General features: G+C 42.5%; 1 protein-coding gene across 1 annotated transcript; it reads right to left on the bottom strand.

The window, feature by feature from the left end:
• Nucleotides 1–1,842: 1,842 nt before the first annotated feature.
• On the bottom strand, nucleotides 1,843–24,060 carry LOC129469391 (telomeric repeat-binding factor 2-like). The gene is given in 8 exon segments (XM_055255896.2): nucleotides 1,843–4,189; nucleotides 5,377–5,483; nucleotides 7,609–7,755; nucleotides 9,406–9,432; nucleotides 9,434–9,493; nucleotides 22,353–22,483; nucleotides 23,152–23,247; nucleotides 23,355–24,060. Coding segments are annotated over 8 exon segments (1,176 nt in total). The 5' UTR covers nucleotides 23,734–24,060; the 3' UTR covers nucleotides 1,843–3,960.
• Nucleotides 24,061–24,616: the final 556 nt, after the last annotated feature.

Raw genomic sequence — 24,616 nt, 5'->3', positions numbered from 1 at the left:
ATCACCCTTTTGTTCTCCTCTTCTATTCCAACTTCTCATAATGTTACCTACTTACTATCTCCAGCTCCTAATTTTTCAAGCCATTCTCAATTGCTTCTGTCCCCACCACTTCCTAAAACAGCCCTTCCTAAGGTCATCAAAAAACTATTTGTCACTATAAGCAATAAACTTTTTTTAATCCTCAATTTTACTTAATTTCTCATTGGTATTTGATAATGTTAATCTCCTTTCTTCTTGAAATGCAATACTGTTTTCACTTCCTGGATATCCCTCTGGTTCCCTGGTTCTTCTCTGGCTGCACTGCAGGATCATGCTCCTTTATTCAACCAGTATTTGTTGGATTTCTTCAAGACTGGTTCTAGGTCTTCTTTACTCACCCTATCCTCTTTTCCAAAGCACCATCAGCCATGCCTCTGGTTTCAATTATCACCTGTTAGTAGATGACTAACATATCTACATCTCTAGCCTAGACCTGTCCTCTGAGTTCCAGTCCATTATTTCCATTTACCTGCTGGATCTACCCTCATGGACATCTCAAAATCTCCTGAGGCTCAACATAAGCAAAAGCGAACTCATTGCTGTGTCAGTCAACATCTTGGCAGGAAGAAATTGCACCTCCTATTGAAAATAAGAAGAATTTGACAAAAAATGTTAATAAAAGGACTATTTGCCAAGGTGTGGACATGGTTAAAATAAACCAACAAGGAACAGTAAGCTGGTGAAATAAATACCCTGATATCACCCTCTCTGCCCCTGTGACTTCCTGACCACTGGCAAAACTAAACCAGACACTAGAAAATATGGAAGCTTGTTGAGGCATAGAGGTCTGCCTTCTAGGGCTCAGATCAGGGTGGAAAGGGAATGGAACTAAAGGGACAAGTGAACAATATTCAGCATGATGACTGTGTTAGTCCAGTTTGCATTGCTATAAAGGAATACCTGATGGATAATTTATAAAGAGAGGTTTATTTTGCTCACGATTCTGCAGAGCGTACAAGAAGCATGGCACCAACATCTGCTTCTGGTGAGGCCTCAGGAAGCTTTTACTCATGGCAGAAGACAAAGAGGAGCCAGTGTGTCACATGGCGAGAGAGGATCACATGGTGAGAGAGGGTGCAAGAGAGAGGCCATGCTCTTTTAAAACAATCAGCTCTTCCATGAATAGAGCAAAAATGCACTCATTACCATGGGGAAGGCACCAAGCTATTCATGAGGGATCTGATCCCATGACCCAAACACCTCCTACTACCCACTAGGCCCCACTTCCAACATCGGGCTTACACTTCAACATGAGATTTGGAGGGGACAAACAACCAAACCGTATCAATGATCTTCCAATCAAAACAAGTTTTCTTGCATCATTCCCTACTTCGGGAATGGTACCACCATCATCCAGCCAATCAAACCAGAAACATAGAATTTTCTTAACGTTTCTTCTGTCTTTTCCTGCAGACCCATGCCATCGAATGTCCTAGCAGAACTTCTCCGAACAATCTGGCTTAAAGTATTTCGACACAACCTGCTTCAGATTTACATGCACCTCTCGTTCATAGCTCGCACTACAATTGTAAATTATGTTGCATATAGGATTACTTTACTACCATCTTGCCTTCCCTCTAACCTATAAAATTCATGTTGGCAGAGACTATGATTATTTTTGTTCACCATGATTTCTCCAGTTTCTTGCCACAGTCCCTGGCATGGAGTAGGCACTGAATATTTGTTATTTGAGAACATGTTAGAGCTTGTGGGGATATATAGATCACACAGTCACATTCTATTATGAGGGGAGAGCAGGGATCATACCGTCAGTAGAGAAAGTTAAGCAACTTGTCCATGAAGTCACAGTAAATTATATTTTTTTAATGGTAGATTTACTATTAACCAAGTGTTGGATCCTAAGAGTTTTACAAATGTATCGGGAGTAACTCTTGGTGCACAAACTCAGACATACAGGAAATACATATTTCTATATTTTCTTTAAGTCCAATAAAATATAACTTTGAACCCTGCTAAGTAGGCTGCAAGAAAATTCAGTTATTTCAGGATCCCTCCCTTGTCTAAGAATTGCAACAGAATCAAGAAGGTTTGTGCAATATCTAGCAATGATAGGAAGGGCTTCTAGTCTCCAGTTAGTCATAACCCTGCTGAAATCATAATGAGTCTATAGGGATGTGTAAAGATTAGAGGCTCGCTGCTGCCATGCTATCTGTGGGTTAAGTGCAGGAATCTGCATCTGGGCTGAAAGCCTCAGAACCCAGAGTCCAGCTTCCCTGAGCATCCTGAAAAGAACTCCCATTACTTCCCACTGTCTTTTGAGACTTTAGGAGGAACTCTGTGGGTATGTGCTCTTACCCCACTCTGGCTTCGGTCCTCTCTTTTTATTGTAAAAACAAACAGATAATCTTTCTCCCTCCCACATTCCCTCTCCTGGTATCCCTCAAAAAGGATTCCTTAATGGACTTTCATCAATAAGCTCAGGATTTAGTAAAGCAGAAGCTGGGAAGGGAAGTGGTTTGCAGGCAACTCCTGCTATAATTGAAATTCTTTTTCAAAGCAAAGAAACATAGAAGACCTGTTTACTTTGGTAGAATGGATGTGGGGGAGGAGAAAACCAACGGAAAACAAAACAAAACTGTATTTCTCAAAAAGTATATTGCCACACTAATATCATTTCATTAAACTTCACAGCAAGCTTGTGAGCAGTTAATTAATACAGACTCCAACTTTTAGATGAAAAAAAAACTGAACAAAGAAGCTTTGAATAACTTTTCCAAGGTAACTTAACCAGTAGGTGACCGAGAAAGATTTAAGTTCAAACTCTGACTTCCCTGGAGCTTCTGTTCTGGCTTTGGGGAAATGAAGAGGAAGACAGTAACTGGATAAGGCTCGACATCTATCACGACTTGATGGCATGAGCCAGGATGCCTGTTATTAGATGAAAAAAAAAAAAACAGGCTTAATCGCTTGGAATACAGAATGTAAAATGGGATTTCCCTGGTGTAGAGAAAAGGGCGATAGGAAGAAGTTTGTTTGAGAAGTAGAAAGTAAAAATCTGCATTATCGAAAGGAGAAATTTAGAAAGGAAGATGTCCTTGGACTCGAGGCTCTGACTTGGCCTTTCCACCTGTGAGTCATTCAACTTGTTCCAAAGGCAAGACGTGTTTTTTTTTAGCAACACTTTTGAGTTGAGATTTTTTTTAATGAATTCCAAATGAAAACCCTTGTCCTCTTCGTGGGACAATCTCTTGTTTTAATGCCAAAGATTTACTGTTTGATGGAGAAAATGTTGTCAAAATATGGTTCCCATTCCATAGTCATCAGGAAACACATGGGAGGGATATATACACTTCCTGGACACACACACACACACATACACACACACAACACAGACACATGAATAACTTTCCTGAATAATTTGATGATACATTTGGAATTGATCTCATGCATATTAAACCCTCTGAAAAGTCCATGTCTATGAAGTGAAGCTTTAATATTAAGCTTTGTTGCCTACAAAGGTCAAATACACCCTCTTGTGGTAAAATGGCATATTTTATTTCCAGATGATTTCTATCATAGAGCTCATGACATGGTAGTTTGAATAATGAATACTTGAGAGGAAACAATGAAACTTATGCTTTTATGCTGTAATGTCAACTCCATTTTTTAAAAATATTAATTCTGTCTTATGGACTCCCATAATCCCTAACTTTCAGATGAAAAAACTGAGGTTCCAAAAGCTTGCATAACTTGCCCAAGGCAAGCCAGCTAAGGAGTAGAACAGTGAAGTAAAACAAAGACATTGAATGTACTCTATTATAACAAACAAACCATAATAAAATGGATCCAACTGATTCTCAAAGGTTGTGAGAGTTAAGGGTGAAAAACTAAGACTGCCTAAAGGTGAATGCAATCGTGTAACAGATGCATGTATAACAGACTGTATCAATGGTGTAACAGTTAATACTGGTGTGATTTCGGCTCACTGCAACCCCCGCCTCCCGGATTCAAGCAATTCTCTGCCTCAGCTTCCCAAGTAGCTGGGATTACAGGCGCTTGAGTAGGAAGAACCAGATCCTTCTGGTCCAGTTTTGCAAAGGCTGCCTCAGAATCCTGGGCACCAGACAGAGTCTTGAAAGCTGCTTTCAGAGTCATCATTCCAATGGTGGTTGGAGGATTCCGTAGCTGCCTGCAAATAAAGCATAGGCACAAAGGTCTTTTTCACCACTGTTGATGCTCATCCAAACAGCCACAACTTTTTTGAAGTTTGAAGCTTCAAATTAGATAGGGGACTCCTCCAGTTGAGGAGGCTTTAAATGTAGTATGTAAGTTGTATTATGAATTTAAAACTCCAAGTTAGAGAACCTTTATTTTACTTCTCATTTTATTTTTAGAGATAAGGTCCGGGTCTGTCCTAGACAGCAGATAGGACAGAGAGCTAGGATACAGCGGCACGAACACAGCTCACTGTATCCTAGAACTCCTGGGCTCAAGCGATCCGCCCACCTCGGCCTCCCAAAGTGCCAGGATTACAGGCGTGATCCACCACACCCAGCCTACAACACACTTATGAGCAGGATCTTGAGAATTCTCAAGAGTTAAAGGCATGCCACATAGTCTTGAACAATGAGAAACTGCCTTTTAAAAATAAAGTTCATCTATCATTTGGAACAGTTAGTATGCTTTAGGGAAAAACTGTTAGGAGGGGGGCAAACTGGCAGCCTGCAGGTCAAATCCATCTGGCAGCCTGTCTTGTTGTCTAACTCATGTGAAAAAAAATTTTTAAAGTGGATCAACTGTCAACATCCAAAAATTGGGAAATCTCACGGAAAACCCCGGACATCTCATACAAAAAATCTGAGCACCTGAAGCCTGAGCATCCTTGGATACTCCCACAGAGCAACAACCACAAGAAGCTGAAAAGCACATCTCCTAGTTCCCAGCCCCATGCTCTCAGCCTAGGTCCACTTTGTTCCTTTAGGTTTCCTACCAGGCCCTCAAAGGGCATCTAAGCTTGTGACCCCTGCTTTAGGAACTGGTTTTGGGATTCGACTCACAGATCTGAACAGTGCTTCCTGAATGTATTAAGAGATTAGGTGTCCACAAGAAAAGTACTGCGTCAGTATGGGGGAGGCAAGGAGAAATGGTGAAAGAGCCTTTGAGGAATGGCCAATCAGGAAGTTGTCAGGGACCCCAGGCATCCTGTTTCCTCATCTTCCCAGGGTGTGCTGTCTCCCACAGTGCCCTGTATGAGTAACACTGTAACACGTTAGTAGGTCAGACTGCTGAGAGGAACTGATCCTGGCCTAAGGAGGAGACTGCTTCCAGCGACCACCCCAGTGTTTTACCCAAGATCACAAGACAGCATCTTCTTACCTTGCGGGTTCTCTGGGTGGCTTTTCCACAGGCCCTGGTGCTCGCTGTTTATCTTCCTTCCCTGTACTTGAGGCAGCAGACTCAGATTTCAAAGGCTTTTTGGCCATCTGGGAAAGGAAGGATGTCATCAGGAAGAAGAGGCCACAGAATTGCATTAATTCTCTGCTTCTTTCACCAAGAATATACTCAATATGCAAACAAGTTCACTTACAAATCCAATCTAGGCATAAAACGAAGGACATAAAGTGGGAGAGAACTTATAAGACTTATAAATCAAGCTTTTTTATTCAAACTTAAGATAATAAATTTTTTTTGAGAGGGAGTCTTGCTCTGTCGCCCAGGTTGCAGTACAGTGGTGCGATCTTGGCTCACTGCAATCTCCACCTCCTGGGTTCAAGTGATTCTCCCATCTCGGCCTCCCAAGTAGCTGGGATTACAGGCGCCCACCACCATGTCCAGTTAATTTTTGTATTTTAGTAGAGACGGGGTTTTACCATGTTGACCAGGCTGGCCTCGAACTCCTGACCTCACGTGATCTGCCCGCCTCGGCCTCCCAAAGTGCTGGGATTACAGGCATGAGCCACCATGCCCAGCAATAAATGTTTATACTAATATCTTCCAGTTTGCGTATAGCATTTTTTAAAACTGTTTCTACAAATGTTTTGCCTTATTAACAACTGTTTGAGAATCCTTACCTATATAACACAAAGAGCCCTGAGTAGGCTAATCTTGCTCTAACTCCATCTGTTCATCTGTCTCCCTCTGGCTTAAGTTTTAGACATTTCCAATCAGTCCAGTGTCATGCAGTTTCGGTTATGTTTATCTGTAATGTGTGGTGTCCTAAAAGCCAAGAGTTCTGTCCACACACACAGACAGCAGCAGGTTATTTTCCAGTTACTTGGAACCGAAAGGAAAGGACACTCGGCCAGGCTCAACTATCTTGACACCTGCTCCCTGAATACCCCAAACCACCTGCTTATAAATAATCTGAGATTTGCCAAACGACTGCTAAGATCATGGAGAGATCTTAATCCTATCCTAATATGGGTCTGGCAGATCTGTTATGAGACAGAATATTTTCCACATTCTCAAAGTCCTGGTTTCTTTTGCCCAGGCTGAAGTGCAGTGGCACGACCACAGCTCACTGGCAGCCTCAAGTGATCTTCCCACTTCAGCCTCCTAAGTAGCTGGGACTACAGGCGCGCACCACCACATCTGGCTAATTTTTGTATTTTTTGTAGAGACGGGGTTTCACCATGTTGCCCAGGGTGGTCTTGAACTCCTGACCTCAAGCAACCTGCTCGCCTTGGCCTCCCAAAGTGCTGGGATTACAGGTGTGAACCACTGCACTCAGTCAAAGTCCTGGTTTCAAAAACAAAACAAAACCACTCTCACTGAGTGTTTCTTCACCACAGTCTCCCATCTATGACAGCCTGGGTCTAGTTCTTCCCTAGGCTGTCCTGAGCCTCACTGCTTCCATTCTTTTATCTCTTTGATCCAATTAAAGAATGTTTTCATTTGGCTTCTTTCAACTTTATACTTTCAGTGATACCTTTCTCCACACCATGCCTTCTTCCTGTTAGCAACTCCATCGTACCACATCTACCAAACCACTCTTCCTCCAAACTTAGTTCACAAGTCATCACCTTTGGGAACCACCATCGATTGCAAGCGAATGTTCTACTTCAACCATGGCAGATTAACCATGTGTAAAGGAGATAAAAATGGTAGATGAGGGAGACCAGGTGTGTTCCATTTGCCTCTGCCAGTATCTCTGCTTTTGTATTTTTTATTTATTTATTTATTAAGATGGAGTCTCACTCGAGGCTGGAGTGAATGGCACAATCTTGGCTCACTGCAATCTCCATCTCCTGGGTTCAAGTGATTCTCCTGCCTCAGCCTCCAAAGTAGCTGGGATTACAGGTGCCTGCCACCACACCCAGCTAATTTTTATATTTTTAGTAGAGATGGGGTTTCACCATGTTGTTCAGGCAGGTCTCGAACTCCTGACCTCAGGTGATCCACCCGTCTGGGCCTCCCAAAGTGCTGGGATTACAGGTGTGAGCCATTGCGCCTGGGCTGCTTTTGCATTTTTAAGGCATTTAGTTAAGAAAGCTAGTGCATACAATTCAATGTCTTTTTCACACATCAACTCTTTTCACTTCAGATATTCTGATTCCCCGCACATCCTCTAGGGCACACCATGGTTATGGGAGAAGGGCCAAGGCGCACCGTGACGAGGTAGGGCTCGGCGTCATCCAGGTGGCTCTCCAGGAAGCGCAGCATCTTCTGCTGGAAGGTCTCATAGGAAAAGTTCTGGATAACAGGATGGGCCAAGTTCTTTTCTCGAATAATATTCAGGAGATCATTTCTCAGCTTCTACACAATGGACCTATATTTGCAACATGAGAAAGTAGAACTCCAGTAAAAATTCAATGATGATGAGGTGAGACAGACACTATGAGAACTTCTGCAATGCCGTCAATGCAAATCACTGGCACACTATACAGGAAGGGAAGCCCAACACAAAGGATTGGTCAATAAATCAGGTTCTGCCACAGTGGGTTACTATGCAGCTATAAAAAACAGATAAAGAAGTTCCTTATATGCTAACATAGAATGATTCCAAGATATAATATTAAGTGAAAAAAGCAATTTAGAAAAGTGTTCACATTAGTGTGTAGGATATGCTATCACGTATGTGTATGAGAAGAATGGGGAAAATGGATCTACGTGGATGTCTGTACACACACACACACACACACACACACACACACACAATTTGCTTGCACATGCATAGAGGATCTTTGAAAGGATAAAAGAAAAAAAAAAAGAAATTGGTTGCCTCTGAAGGGAAGAAGATGGCTGAGGGTCACAGATGAGAGTATTTTCACCAAATTCTTTGGTTATACCTTTTGAATTCTGTATTATGTACAAGTATTACCTTTTCAAATAATAAAATTTAAATTTATATAGAGGCCAGGTGCAGTGGCTCACACCTGTAATCCCAGCACTCTGGGAGGTCGAGGCGGGCGGATCACTTGAGGTCAGGAGTTTGAGACCAGCCTGGCCAACATGTTAAAACCCTGTCTCTACTAAAAACTTAAAAAAATTAGCCCAGCATGGTGGCACACGCCTGTAATCCCAGCTACTCCAGAGGCTGAGGCAAGAGAACTGCTTGAAACTGGGAGGTGGAGGTTGTAGTGAGCCAAGATTGAGCCACTATACTCCAGCCCGGGCAACAGAGCAAGACCCCATATCAAAAAAAAAAAAAAAGTATACAGAAGAAATAGTTGGGCATGATGATTCACGTAATCCCAGCACTTTGGGAGGCCGAGGTGGTAGGATCACTTGAGCCCAGGAGTTCCAGACCAGCCTGGGCAACATAAAGAGACCCTGTCTCTACAAAAAATTTAAAAAATTAGCCACGCGTGGTGGCATGCAGCTGTGAACCCAGCTACTGGGGAGGATGAGGTGGAAGAACTGCTTGAGCACAGGAAGTTGAGGCTCCAGTGAACTATGACTGCACCACTGCACCCCAGCTTGAGCAACAAAGCGAGACTCTGCCTCAAACATAAATAAATAAATAAGCAAATGAATAAAAAGGAACAAGAAAAAATAAAAGCAGGGGACCAACAGAACTTTCGACACCAGGAAACAGGTGCTATGTCCTCACCAAAGAAGTTTCCTCGCATCTGCAGGATCAACATTTAATGTAAATAAAGTTAGAAGCGTTACATTTGTCAGCTCCATACCTGGTGCTGATCATTTAAATCAATGTTCTATTATAAACTAGACAGAAATAAGGCAAGTGAATAATTTATGTAAATTTCTCTAATAAAAACTAGATTTTGAAAAGCCAATCTTACAGTGAGTTATCTTGGATATAAAAGATAACTTGCTGCAGGTGTTACATGTTGAAAGGAGAATATTTAGGTAATATTCCTGACCAAGAACACTTTCCCTATTTCCCCACAAAAAGCAAGGAGATGAATTTAAGTCACAGGAGCAAAAATGTATCAAATTTACCTGAGTTGTGGGGTCCTTGGACATATTGCTTTTTCAAAATTTTTGAAGCCTTTTCAAATTCTTTGTTTTTGATACAAATAATGACAGCCTAAAAAGGAGGGGAAAAATCTTTTTTTACTTTTGTAATGACAGGTGTAATCAGAATATCAAACATCAAAGTAACTCTCTCTCACGTCATATCATATTTCTGTACTTAAAAACTAACAATTATTAAGCCAGGCACGGTGGCTCACGCCTGTAATCCCAGCACTTTGGGAGGCTGAGCCGGGTGGATCACCTGACGTCAGGAGTTCGAGACCAGCCTGACCAACATGGAGAAACCCCATCTCTACTGAAAATACAAAATTAGCCAGGCATGGTGGTGCATGCCTATAATCCCAGCTACTCAGGAGGCTGAGGCAGGAGAATTGCTTGAACCTGGGAGGCAGAGGTTGCAGTAAGCCGAGATCACGCCACTACACTCCAGCCTGGGCAAGAAGAGCAAAACTCCGTCTCAAACAAAAAAACTAACAATTATTGTTCAAGTGTTATGAACCACTGGAAGCTGTCTCTTTCTGCTTGTAAGGTTGTCGCTTTTCAACAATACAATGGCTTTTGTTACATGGCTGATAGAGCAAAATCTGATCCCCTGGATTACAGACGATTTAACCAATTTCAATAGGGCCTCCTGAGGAAAGACAGAATGGAAAGGAGTCATTCTATGTCCTGTAATTTCAGGTACCCAGAACAATTGATTCTGTTCTTTTTGGATGCAAAAGCTTTAAAGCAAGGGGGGGATGAGGGAGGGAAGACACACTATAGGGGGAAAAAAAGGGATTTGCTGACCACAGAGTTCCACTAGCTCCATTCTGGAAAGGCCTAAGGCCAGTTCTGTAGGAGAATGAAAGGACAACCCCTTACTACCATAAACCCCAGCTGGCAACTTCAATTAAAGCACCTAGAGAACTACTGAAGCCAACAAACCCAGGTCATTCACAAGCAGCAAATAAAAAGGGCAAAGTTCCAGGTAAGATAAGGTCTCACCAGCCACAGAGAAAAAGGAGAGTCCTTCCATAAAGAAACCTCAAGAGAATGAGGTTCTCTTGAGGAAAAATAACAGTGACTGAACATTTACAAGGAAGTTATAATATATATGAACATTTTTAAAAATTAGAAAAGCCAACAAAAAGTTGGGAGTATTTGAAGGTATATGACAGGATAAAGTAGCTACCTCAAATCCTGTCTGAGAGAGACACAGATTCTTTAAAAAGACCACCATACAAAAAAAGGCAAGCAGACTGGGTGTGGTAGCTTACAACTGTACAACTGTATTCCCACACTTTGAGAGGCCAAGGTGGGAGGATCGCTTGAGCTCAGGAGTTTGAGACTAGCCTGGGGAACATAGGGAGACCCTGTCTCTCCCCCCCAAAAAACCACCTAGCCAGGCATGTTGGTGTGTGCCTGTGGTCCCAGCTACTCGGGAGGTTGAGGTAGGAGGATCACTTGGGTCTGGGAGATCGGGGCTGCAGTAAGCACTGACTGTACCACTGCACTCCAGCTTGGGCGAAAGAGTGATACCCCGTCTCAAAACAAACAATAAAAGGAAAATTGGTTCATAGATATTTTTGATCTTCACAGGGAAGAATGTACAGAGACACAGACTAAGAGGAAGAATAGCAAGGAAATTCATTAAGTACTAATCTCTGTTGCTTCTATCTTCAACGTGCTGAGCACAGCCATACAGGGCAGAAGGCAACTGACATACGTCAAATACCCTTGAATATGCAGGCACAACTGTTAAGTTCTTGCTGCACAGGGAAGGTACAAAATAAGTCTTCATTTTACTCCGATGACCATATCCATTTATACGTCACTTTCAGCAGAAAAACATATGCTCAAACTATACTTAGTTGAATACAAAGTTTTTACTTTTTTAATCATAGAGGTCTTACTATGTTTTAAAATTCTATTTAACTTGCATACAACAAAATTAACTTGTTTAGGGCATCTGGTTTGGAATTTTAACACATGTAGACCCCCATATGATCCACTACAATGAGGATCCAAAAACCTGCCTTGGCTGTCCTGTGTAGTCACACCTAACCCTGGCAACCACTGATCCCAGTGGCTCATAACTGTAATCCCAGTGCTTTGGGAGACTGAGACAGGAGGATCACTTGAGGCCAGGAATTTGAAATGAGCCTGGGAAACACAGTGAAAACCTATCTCTACAAAAAAGTAGCCAGGCATGGTGGCGTGTGCCTGTGGTCCTAGCTACTCAGGAGGCAGAGGTAGGAGGATCACCTGGGCCTAGGAATTTGAGGGCAGCAGTGAGCTATGATCATGTCACTGCACTCCAGCCTGGGCAATAATAAAGCAAGACCCTCTCTCTAAAAAAAAAAAAAAAAAAAAGGCTGGGTGCAGTGGCTCACACCTGTAATCCCAGCACTTTGGGAGGCTGAGGTGAGCAGATCATGAGGTCAGGAGTTCAAGACCAGCCTGGTCAGCATGTGAAACCCTGTCTCTACTAAAAATACAAAAATTAGACGGGCATGGTGGTGCGCACCTGTCGTCTCAGGTACTTGGGAGGCTAAGGCAGGAGAATTGCTTGAATCTGACAGGCAGAGGTTGCAGTGAGCCGAGATTGCACCACTGCACTCCAGCCTGGGCAACAGAGCAAGACTCCATCTCAAAAAACAAGAACAACAAAAAAGCCGTTAAGTATGTAGGACTTTTTTTTTTAAAGGATGTAGCCTTGAGCTTGGCTCCTTTCACTCTGTATAATGCCTTTAAGGTCCATCCATGTTGGTGCACTATCAATAGTTCACTTTTTCTTGTCGTTGAGCAGTATTCCATTCCATGGATGTACTATAGTTTATACATTCATCCACTGAAGGACATTTGAGATGTCTGCAATTTATGGTTATTATAAATAGAGATGCTAAAACATTCATGTACAGGTTTTGATATGAATAGAACTTCTCATTTCTGTAAGGTAAATACCCAAGAATAGGATTGCACAGTCTCATGGAAAATGTGCTTATAAAAAATGGCCAAACTACTTTCTGGAGCAGCTGTATCATTCCGCATTCCCATCAGCAATATATGAAAGTTCCAGTTGCTCCCCATCCTCACTAGTGCTTTTTAAAAAATAGGCTAGGTGTGGTGGCTCACGCCTGTAATCTCAGCACTTCAGAAGGCCAAGGTAGGAGGATCACTTGAGCCCAGGAGTTCAAGTCCAGCGTGGGCAACACAGTGAGATCCCATCTCTATTTAAAAAAACAGATGAAAATTGTACATACTTATGTACAACGTGATGTTTTGAAATATGTAACTAACACTTTTTATAGTTAGTTTTTTAAATTAACTTTTCTTGAGATAGGGTCTATATCACCTAGGCTGAACTCAAACTCTTGGCCTCAAGCAATCCTCCTACCTCAGGCGCCCAAGTAGCAGGGATAACAGGCATGTGACACCACGCCCTACTATCAGTATTTTTTAAAGTTTGGTCCATTCTAATTGGTATTTGAATCTAATGTGGTTTTAATTTGTATTTCCTTAATGAGTAAATGATGTTGAACATCTTTTCATGTAATTTTTTTTACCATCTATATTCTTTTGGGTGAGCCTTTTGCCCATTTAAAACTAGGGTTGTATAGGCTTGTTTCTTTTGAGAGCTCTTTATATATTCTAGCTATCAGTTCTTTGTCAGGTGTGATTTGTTTTTCTCCCAACCTGTAGGTTGCTTTTCCATTCTCTTAACAGTGTTTTTCACAGAGCAAAAGTTTAAAATTTTGATTAAGTCCTATTCATCAATTTTTCTTCTTATGGATGTTTTTAAATTCTTATCTAAGATTTTTTTGCCTAACTCCAGGACATAAAGATTCCTTCATGTTTCCTCTAAGTTTTATGGTTTCACATTTTACATTTAGATTATAATTTTGAGTTAATTTTTGTACAAGATGTGAGCTTACGGTCAAAGTTCATTTCTGCATATGGACATTCAACTGTTTCAACACCATTTGTTGAAAAGACTATCCTTTTCCCATTGAATAGCCTTCACATCTTTGTCAAAAATCAATCAGCCATATTTGTGTGGGTCTGTTTTAGATGCTCTCTTCTGTTCTACTAATCTCTACAGTTGTAAGTACTGTAACTTTCTCATAATTCTTAAAATTGGGTAGTATGAGTCCGACTTTTTCTTTCAATATAACACTTTTTGGTTATTTAAATTCCTTTGCCTTTCCATATAAATTTTAGAATCAGCCAGTCTGTATCTATAGAAAATCCTGCTGAGGCCAGATAGGGTGGCTCAAATCTGCAATTCCAGCACTTTGGAAGGCTGAGGTGGGAGCATCACTTGAGCCCAGGAGTTCTAGACTAGACTGTGTAATATGGGAACATAGGGAGACCCCATCTTTACCAAAAAATAAATAAATAAATTAGCCAGGCAAGGTGGCACATGCTTGTGGTTCCAGCTATTCAAGAGGGTAAAGTCGGAAGAGCACCTGAGCCCAGGTCATTGAGGCTGCAGTGAGCCATGATTACGCCACTGCATTCCAGACCGTGACAGAGCGAGACCTTGTCTCATTTGGAAAAAAAACAAACAAACAAACAGAGAGACGAAGAAAAGAAAGAAAATCCTGCTAGGCCGGGTGTGATGGCTCATGCCTGTAATCCCAGCATTTTGGGAGGCCAAGGCAGTCGGATTGCCTGAGGTTGAGAGTTTGAGACCAGTCTGGCCAACATGGTGAAACCCCATCTCTACTAAAAACACATAAAAATTAGCCAGGTGTGGTGACACACACCTGTAAATCCAGCTCCTCAGGAGGCTGAGGCATGAGAATCGCTTAAACCTAGGAGACAGAGGTTGCAGTGAGCTGAGATTGTGCCATCGCACTCCAGTCTGGGCAACAGAGCAAGACTCCATCTCAAAAAAAAAAAAAAGAAAAAGAAAATCCTGCTGAGATTGTGACTGGAATTGTATTAACTCTATAGATCAATGGGAGGTAAGTGACATCTTAATTTATATTATGTCTTCCAATCCATGAACATGAACATTCGGTCTTAATTTTTTTTCTTTTTTGAGATGGAGTCTTGCTCTGTCGACAGACTGGAGTGCACTGGTGCAGTCTCGGCTCACTTCAACCTCCACCTCCCAGGTTCAAGCGATTCTCCTGCCTCAGCCTCCCAAGTAGCTGAGACTACAGGCGCATGCCACCACGCCCAGCTAATTTTTGTATTTTTAGTAGAGACGGGGTTTCACCGAGTTGGCCAGGATGGTCTCAATCTCTTGACCTCATGATCCGCCTGCCTCAGCCTCCCAAAGTGCTGCCTGGCCTTAATTTCTTTCATCAGCATTTTACATTTTTCCATATACAGTTCCTCCACATTTTGCTAAACTTACACGTATTTCTTTTTCTTTCTGTTTTGAAGCCATTGTAAATGGCATTGTTTTGGTAATTTCATTTTGAATTGTTCACTGCTAGTATATGGAAATATGACTGACTTTTCTTTTTTTACTTTAAAATGCTGTTTTCATGTGAGGTATGACTGATTTTTGTGTTGATCTTGCTAAACTTACAGGATTTTTTTTTTGTATACTTCATGCGATTTCTACATAGTCCTGCCATCTGCAAAAAGAAATAATTTTATTATTTCCTCTCCATTCTGGATGCTTTTTCCCCCTTGCCTTACTGCACTGGTTAAGCCTTCCAGTATGATGTTGAGTACAAGTGGTGAGCATTCCAATTTTTACCATTGTTAGCTGTGGGCTTTTTGTGGACACCTTTTATCAGGTTGAGGAAGTTCCCTTCATTCCTAGTTTGCTGAGTGTTTTTATCATGAACTAATGTTGAATTCTGTCAATTTCAGCATCAATTTGTATGATCATATGGTTTTTCTCTTAATATGGTGGACTACACTGATTGATTTTCAAATACTGAAGCAGCCTTGCATTCCTGGACTTTGGTTTCCCCACTCTGTCACATACTAACTACATCTGCATCCAGGGCCAAGCAGCAGGACAGACAGTGGAAGGCTATGGAATTTGTTCCATACTCTGGGGATCACAGCTCCTTTGGTGAGAAAGAGTTCTCCTCCTTCAGTTTTAGATGTCTGCCCTGTTGCCACTGTCATTGCTAGGCAGCTGCTGCCACCAGGATAGTATTGCCTGGGGGCCAGGGCAAGAAAGAAGCGAAAAAAGAGAAAAAACTGGGATTTCTTTCACCATCTCTGACCCTTAAGAGATCCTTCCTTGCTCCTCAGACCAGAAAGAGAAAGCTTCTCTTGGTGCTCCTTCTGTTCACGCCTGGAGTGCACTTTCAGGTTTCAGGCTGCCTTTGAGTCTGGGCTGGGTGATACCAGAGAAGGAAAAAATGGTAAACTATTCATCACTGGTTTGGTGGAACTTCAAACTCTGGTCTCCTTCCCTATATGCCTATTTCCAGACAGAATCCTCAGATAGCTACTCCATGCATTCTGTCCAAGACTTATAATTACATTAAGAGGGAGAGACAGAAAAGAGTATGTTTGCTCTCTGTTCTCCAGAACTGGAACACATATCCTTCTATATTTAATGTGTGAAGCAAGAAAGGAAATATGAATGCTTTCAAATTGAAATGTAGAAGTCTGCTTCAAAGGTTGTGCTATGAGCTTATCTTTTAAAACTATGTGTTAATTTCCTGTGGGGGAAAAAAATTAAAAAGATGAATCACTGCTTTTTCACTTGGCAGTTCTCAGAAGTATAATTTCTTCTCTTACGTGTTTGTTAAGGTTTCTAGGGTATAAGCAGTATCGATGGTCTCTGGTAAGTTAAATAAAAGGGAAATTCCAAGCACAGATTTTCAAAATAGGTAAGGTAGGTTTATGTTGGGAAGAAATGGCAGAAAGCACATATATTAACAAAGGAAGAGAAGAAGACCAAAACTCACAGAACTGAAGCATAAAGAAGCAGATGCAAAAAGAAGCAAGGCTGTTCTGGGAAGTAGCAATGTTTAAAAAGCCTCAACAAATATTTTTCTTTCAAATGTAAAGTTCTAAGAGAATGTATCTGATATACAGGCACCCCAAATGGGGTAAGGCCCTCAAAGGACATCAAGCTGCTGTTGCCAAAGGTGCAGGGGACAATGCTGCATAGTAAAAAGCAACACGTAAATGCTTCAAGGACACGCTATACATGTTGCTACTCCTTGTTCTCCAAAGAAACCTAACAGAGCAATCTCTCCTTTAGTTATGAGGAGAAAACAAATATAGTCTTGATATAATTAACAGCTTGCAGAAGCAGGTCTCAAATTTTTGGTCTCAGGATTCTTTTATATTCCTCTTAAAACATTAATGCAGACCCTCAAAGAGCTTTCTGTTTATGTAGGTTATATTTGTTGATATTCACTGTATTAGAAACATAAATCAGAAAATTTTAAATATTTATTAATTAAAAAATAATAAACTCATTACAGGGTAACATAAATAACATCTTTATGAACAATTACGGCATTTACTAAGATAAAAGTTTAATGAGAAGGGTCACATTGTTTTTCATTTTGAAAATCTCTTTAATATCTGGTTTAATATAGAAGATAGCTGGATTCTCATAACTGCTTCTGTATTCAATTTGTTGTGATGTGTTGTTTCGGTGGAGTGGGGTTTTTTTTTTTGAGACAGAGTTTTGCTCTAGAGTGCAGTGATGTGATCTCAGCTCACTGCAGCCTCCTCGCCTCCTGGGTTCAAGCGATTCTCATGCCTCAGCCTCCCGAGTAGCTGGGATTACAGGCTCGTGCCACCACACCCGGCTAATTTTTGTATTTTTGGTAGAGACAGGGTTTCACCATATTGGCCAGCCTGGTCTCAAACTTCTGACCTCAAGTGATCCACCCGTCTTAGCCTCCCAAAGTGTTGAGATTACAGGTGAGAGCCACCATGCCCTACCCTTGGTTAAGGCATTTTAAAAAATCTGGCTTTATACACAAAGTTGAAAATGGAGGAGTATTTTAATAGCTTTTTCAGAAAACTATGGCTATTCTTGTTTGATTCTACACGAAACTGCAGTAAGTAAACTTTTCTTAATCTGTCACATTAAAATCCACCAGTCAGCTGGACGCAGTGGCTCACTCCTGTAATCCCAGCACTTTGGGAGGCCAAGGCAGGTAGATCATGAGGTCAGGAAGGCAAGACCAGCCTGGCCAAGATGGTGAAACCCATTTCTAATAATAATACAAAAATTAGCCAGGGGTGGTGGTGGGCGCCTGTAATCCCAGCTACTTGGGAGGCTGAGGTGGAGAACCGCTTGAACCCAGGAGGTGGAGCTTGCAGTGAGCCGAGATCACGCCACTATACTCCAGCCTGGGTGACAAAAAAATCCATCAGCCTATCTTGTAGTTTAAATAGATCTTTCATCCATGGATGACTTTGTAACATCATGCATTGGTCATCTGGAAAATACTGGTTCACTGAGTTACAAAGATCTTCAAATGTTGGCACATTCATTATTTTTTTTTTTTTTTTTCTGAGATGGAGTCTCACTGTTGCCCAGGCTGGAGTGCAGTGGCGTGATCTCGGCTCACGGCAACCTCCTCCTCCCGGGTTCAAGCAATTCTCCTGCCTCAGTCTCCCGAGTAGCTGGGATTACAGGTGCCCACCACCACGCCTGGCTAATTTTTTTTGTATTTTTAGTGGAGACGAGGTTTCACCATGTTGGCCAGGCTGGTCTCGAACTCCTGACCTCAGGTGATCTACCTGCCTTGGCCTCCCAAAGTGCTGGGATTACAGGCGTGAGCCACCACGCCCAGCCTAAAAAATATTTTTTAAATATCAGCTGTTAATATTACCAATCTTCAGAAAAGACTAAGTATTGGGAAGCTATCAAGCACACAAATACAAGTTTTCCAAAATTCTGTTTTTCACTAGAAAGCTTAAACTTTATCACTGGCTACAAATACTGTCACTTGTTTTGTGTGACAGGTTTGCTTTACTCATTCTCAAGAAAATGACTGCCAAATACCCAAGTGTGAACAACTATAATTTGTCAGTTGTTCTTTCAGGTAAAATAGTATTCCATAAAAAAAGCAGCTAGTTCAGCATGCAAGTCTAATATAACACAAGTGCTTTTCCTGGTAACCATCATGTCTTGGTACGCAGCAGAAACATTTTAGGCATACTTCCTCTTTTTTTTTTTTTTTTTTGACAAGGTCTTCACTCTGTCATCCAGGCTCGAGTACAGTGGTGTGATATCAGCTTACTGCAACCTCCACCTCCCAGGCTCAGGTGATCCTTCTGCCTCAGCCTCCCAAGTAGCTGGCACCACAGGTGCGCACCACCACACCCAGCTAATTTTTTGTATTTTTGTAGAGACAGGGTTTCACTATGTTACCCAGGCTGGTCTGGAACTCCTAGGCTCAAGCGATCCACTCACATCAGCCTCCCAAAGTGCTGGGATGACAGGTATGAGCTACTGCACCTGGCCCATACTTTCTATTTCAACACACAAAATCCTGAAAAGATGTTTACTCATGGCTCTAGAGTTAATAAAATTCATCTAGTTTTTGCTGCTTTACCAAAGACATTCTTTTTTTTTAAATTTTTTTTTAATGGGACTTCTGGGCTTTTAAACAACTGTGACTAACATTCTTAATTAAAATTGGTAGTTTTAAAAAAAATTGTGGCAGCCATAAGAAATGATGAGTTCATGTCCTTTGTAGGGACATGGATGAAACTGGAAACCATCATTCTCAGCAAACTATCGCAAGGACAAAAAACCAAACACTGCATGTTCTCGCTCACAGGTGGGAATTGAACAATGAGAACACATGGACACAGGAAGGGGAACATCACACACTGGGGACTGTTGTGGGGTGGGGGGGAGGAGGATAGCATTAGGAGATATACCTAATGCTAAATGACGAGTTAATGGGTGCAGCACACCAACATAGCACATGTATACATACGTAACAAACCTGCACATTGTGCACATGTACCCTAAAACTTAAAGTATAATAATAATAAAATTTTTTTAAAAAAGGAAAAAAATTGTGGCAGTGAAGAATACAATGACCACTAGTACAATTAGTACCATCTTGATCATGCTAAGGAATCACCCATTTTACTCATCCTTGCTTTTGCACCATCAATGCAAATGCCAATGCATTGAAAAAGTCAAATAATGTTTTGGTTTTGCTTATGAAAACAGTTTTGACCTCATGGCTTCTCTGAAAGGGTCCTGGGGACCTCCAGAGATCCCTAGACCATGCACTGACGGTTCTAACTTAACAAATAACTTACTTGATAAACTTTGCGAAAGATTCAATATACTTTTAAATAAATTGTTTTGGCACTTTACAAAGCTTAAATGCATGAACAAGGCTCACTGAACCTAGGCATCTGCGGAATTTTCCCGATCATTAACAGATTCTGTGACTCTAAGTGAGAAATTTTTACAAAGTAAATTGAAGAGATGGATGAAATAATATCATTTAACAACTAGGAGATCAAGGTAATTGTGGTTGCCAACCTCAAAGACAGCCCCCAATGCACCTCACCTCTTGCAGAGTCCCATTCAGACACTCTACCAGAGTAAGTCTAGTCTGTATGACCAAGAGCATATGGCGGAAGTGATAATGTGTCACTTCCAAGATTAGACTATACAAGAATGAGACTTCTGCCTTGGGTTCTTGCTCTCTTGCATGATTTGCTCTAGGAAAAGAAAGCTGCCATGTTGCAGGCAGCCTTATCTGTGGAGAGGCCAGGAGCTGAAGTGTCCAGCCAACAGCCAGTAGGAAAGTGAGTCTTGTTAACAACTATGTGAGTATGGAAGCAGTTGAGTCTTGAAATGACTGCAAACCTAGCTGACAGCTTGACCGTAACCTCATGAGAAACCCTGAGCCAGAACCACTCAGTTAAACCACTAACAGACTCCTGATCCTCGGAAATTGAAAGACAGTAGTAACTGTTTTGAGCTGCTTAGTCTTGGAGTAACTTGTTACACTGCAGTAACAATAAGCATAAGATCTAGTACCTGGTGGAGACTGGAAAAGCAGAACAGAGTCAACGTAAGAAAATGGCTACTTTGAGAGCTTAGATTTTTCTAATAGATTTTTCCTAATGAACCACCCAAATAAGGAGCTCTATGAGCCTAAATAATAAAAAAAAATACACAGCTGAAAGATGAAAGCCCACAAAGACTCTTCCAGAAAAGGGGCCAGATGGCAAATCTACAGCCCTTGTGTTCTAAAGGAGTTGCTACAGGTTGAGCATCCTAAATCTGAAAATCCAAAATCTGAAATGCTCCAGTGAGCACTTCCTTTGAGCGCCGTGTTGGCACTCAAAAAGTTTCAGATTTGAGGGCATTTGGGATTTCAGATTTTTGGATTTGGGATGCTCAACCTAAATTTAATGCAAATATTCCAAAATCTGAAATCCAAAATGCTTCTGTTCCCAAGCATTTTGGATATGGGATACTCAATGTGTACTTAAAAGAAGTTAAATGAATTACTCTGAACTGGTACCCATTCAAAAGATCCTTAACAGTTCTTAAAGTAGGCATGAATTTCTCCTCCCTTGATAATGTCTTTTCTGGCATATGCACCCCCTCAACCTAAACCTGATTTTCCTATACTAAAAATGTACTCTTGAAATTATTCTTCCTTGGAAATGACTACTATTTAAGCATTTTTTACAAGACCAAAAGTAGTATCTGCCCAAGGTCCTTAATTAAATAAATAAAATATGTGCACCTCATGCACACTAGTTGTTTTTAATAGGGTACCCAAGTACCTTGTACACAGCCAAGAGACAGAAGGTTTTCCTTGCGAAGCAAGGTTTTCTCTTTCTGCCCCACCCCCATCTCTGGGATCCCATCCTTTTAGGGGTGCTCTTTTCTTAACCATTTCCCTATTTTCTACCACCAGGGCAATGCTTAGCTGATGTTTTCTATCTTCACCTCTGCATCTGCTTCCACACCCCCCAGCCTTGATTTTGGGGGAAGAAAAATCTTTTTCTGACTGGTTCCCACAGCCGCTTCTATGTTTTAAACTAAAACAGGCCAGGCGCGGTAGCTCACGCCTGTAATCCCAGCACTTTGGGAGGCCGAGGCGGGCAGATCACGAGGTCAGGAGATCGAGACCATCCTGGCTAACACGGTGAAACCCCGTCTCTACTTAAAATACAAAAAAAAAATTAGCCGGGCGAGGTGGCGGGCGCCTATAGTCCCAGCTACGCAGGAGGCTGAGGCAGGAGAATGGCGTGAACCCCGGGGGGCGGAGCCTGCAGTGAGCCGAGATCGCGCCACTGCACTCCAGCCTGGGTGAAAGAGCGAGACTCCGTCTCAAAAAAAATAAATAAATAAATAAACTAAAATAATTTCTACTGTTTGAAGCTACCTGAGCCACAACACAGTGACAATCCCAAATTCCTAGACACTCCATTAGCTTTTTCCTTGAATTCAAGAACACTGCCTGTGCCAGCTTTGTATCATTCTTCTACCATTACTATTTTGCTAGCTAGCTCATTATCCCAGCACCTCTGATTCTAATCTATCTATTCAAAAGGGATGTTCTCTAAGCCCCTCTTTCTGCAGACAGAAAGAACTCAAAGTCAGTACCACATTTTTCAAGGCCCCAGCTTATCTCCTTGGTTTATTATAAACAAGGGTGACCAAACCCTAGGCCAGAGTTACTTAAGGCCCTTGCAGAGTGCTCCTGAATGGCGCAGTAACCTCCAAAACGTCAGAGCTTCAATGCCAAAGCCACAAGGAAGACCACCCACATCACAAAAACTGAGCACCTGCCATTACTTCCCAAGCCTGGGTGGGAAAGGAGACACCTGAAGAGATAACGTCTGTGTGTGTGCTTTCTTGCTTGCTCAATCTCTCCCCATTCCTGTTTTCCTCTGCCCCACACAGTAAAGAGTAAGTGCTGTATCCTCAAAGACCCCTGATTTTTGGTCAAAGAAAAAAGAAATAAAAATAGCTTACTTACAGCTTCCTTGACCAGTTTTCTACTGGATTCGACCACTGCTTCTGTCAGTGTAAATTCCATTTTAATCATCTCCAGCACATTGATAGCTGATTCCAGTGGTGTGAGCTCAGCCTCCGTATCAAAGGAACAGTCTAGGACAAAGCACAGTTTTCATTTTAAGCTCTTTTCTAAGGGCAAAAAAGTTATGTCCAAAAATTATATATATTTATGGAAACGGAGTATGCAAATATGGTAAGATTTGCATTTAATTTTTTGACATATTTGCTACAGGTTGACATACACGATAAGGGTCCAAATTCAAATCAATGAATTTAACGTGACCATTTTTTAATACCTGTCAAAACAGGCAAAAAAATTATTTTTAAATACATGCATTTGCCTCTCAAATTCAGAATATACCCATCCTCCTCAGATACGAGTGGCAAGAAACTGACACCAGCCTAATAGCTTTCAAGTTAAATTCAGAGAGGAAAAATGTACTTCTACTCTGAAATACACTCTACCATGGGGGAAAAAAGATGTCCATATGAACATAACTCACTTTAGATAGGAGCAAAGTTGGGGTGAGCAATTAACAGGTGGGAGAAGATTTTAAAAAACACAGAAAGCAGCCAAGACAACCTTACCCGGAGAAAACTAGAGCCAGTAGAGCCAGAAAACAGACCCATCGTAGAATGGAAAAGACCACTCTAATGGAAACTATCGCACTTTAACCTGGAATCCTTCAGTTCCAGATACAAGTTTTTTTAACAAAACCCTACGCAAGTAAGCCCAGAGAAGAACACAAAAATAGCCATACCTAAATTTTCCCCTTCTTCAATGCGCGACAGACACTGCATAACCCGCAGCAATCGGGACACGGTCTGCTCCTTCCCCAAGGGCCTGACAAGCAAAGCTGGGAGAGAAGACATCGCTGGCTGGGCGACCCCCAGTCCCGACCCCCGGTCCCCTCGGTCCCCCTTCCCCGGCGCTCCAACCCCCTTCCCCCGGCCGGGCCCTGACCCTGCATGATGTCCCGGATCTGTCTGAAGTCCCCGTACCGGCTACCCCGAAAGGCGCGCAGTGCCTCGTGGAAGTAGAACTTGGGCACCCAGCGACTGACTGCCTCTTCCAGTCGTGCCTCCCCCGCGCCGCGCTCCGCCGGGCCCCCCAACCCCGGCTCGTGGCGCCCCCGCCGGACCCGCCGGCTACTGCGGGACGCCCGCCTGCCAGCTGCCCGCCCGCTGCCGTCGCTACTCCCGCCTCCTCCCACCATCGCGTCCGATCGCCGCGCGCCCTCCCCGCCCTCCCGGCCCGGCCGCTTCCTCGGCTGTGACGCCGCTGGGTCACGCACGACGCCCGGGCCGGAAGCGGGGCCCGCCGTCCCGGCTCCCGCGGCCATGATAGAAACAGCGTTCCGAGCAGCCCGCGGGCTTCTGGGAGGGAAAGGACCGGAGGGCCCGGCCCCCTTCTCAGACGCCGTAGTTCCCGATGTGCCGGCCGCAATGCCTCCTGGGGCTTGAAGTCCACGCCGCCCAGGCCGGTGAACCCGGCGGGGTTTGCAGTCAACTTCGCTCCGAATTTACAGAAAACAGCTACTATGCTAGGGACGCGGAACAGTGTATTAGAGACTGAAAAACAGGCCGGGCTCGGTGGTTCACGCCTGTAATTCCAGCACTTTGGGAGGCTGAGGCGGGTGGATCACCTGAGGTCGGGAGTTCGAGACCAGCCTGACCAACATGGAGAAACTCCATCTCTACTAAAAATACAAAATTAGCCGGGCGTGGTGGCGCATGCCTGTAATCCTAGCTACTCGGGAGGCTGAGGCAGGAGAATTGCTTGAACCCGGGAGGCGGAGGTTGCGGTGAGCCGAGATCGCGCCATTGCACTCCAGCCTGGGCAACAAGAGCGAAACTCCGTCTCAAAAAAAAGAAAAAGAAGAAAACCAAATATGTGCACCTTATTAAGCACTTTGAAAATTGTGGAAAAGAGCATACACAGAGGAAAGTCTTTAAACAAATTTGTATTTTAACAAATACTGTAATTATAAAGCAAAGACCAGTGTGATACCAATAAATAGAATGCACCTGGTAACCCAGCCCCTAGACATACACTCTTTGTAATCACAAAAATAACACATTTTGTTGTAGAACAATTAGAAAAATAAGGAAAAGGACCACCCATAGTCCCATAGAGGGTCTGAGTCACTTTCAGATATCTCTGATACTCTTGGAATTCACCAACCGGCACTTGACCAAATGGAAACCTCCAGCTCAGACCTTAGT

Source organism: Symphalangus syndactylus, chromosome 20 (genome assembly GCF_028878055.3).
Source record: "Symphalangus syndactylus isolate Jambi chromosome 20, NHGRI_mSymSyn1-v2.1_pri, whole genome shotgun sequence".
NCBI classification, from domain to species: domain Eukaryota; kingdom Metazoa; phylum Chordata; class Mammalia; order Primates; family Hylobatidae; genus Symphalangus; species Symphalangus syndactylus.
This window is presented reverse-complemented; position numbering and strand designations above follow the sequence as displayed.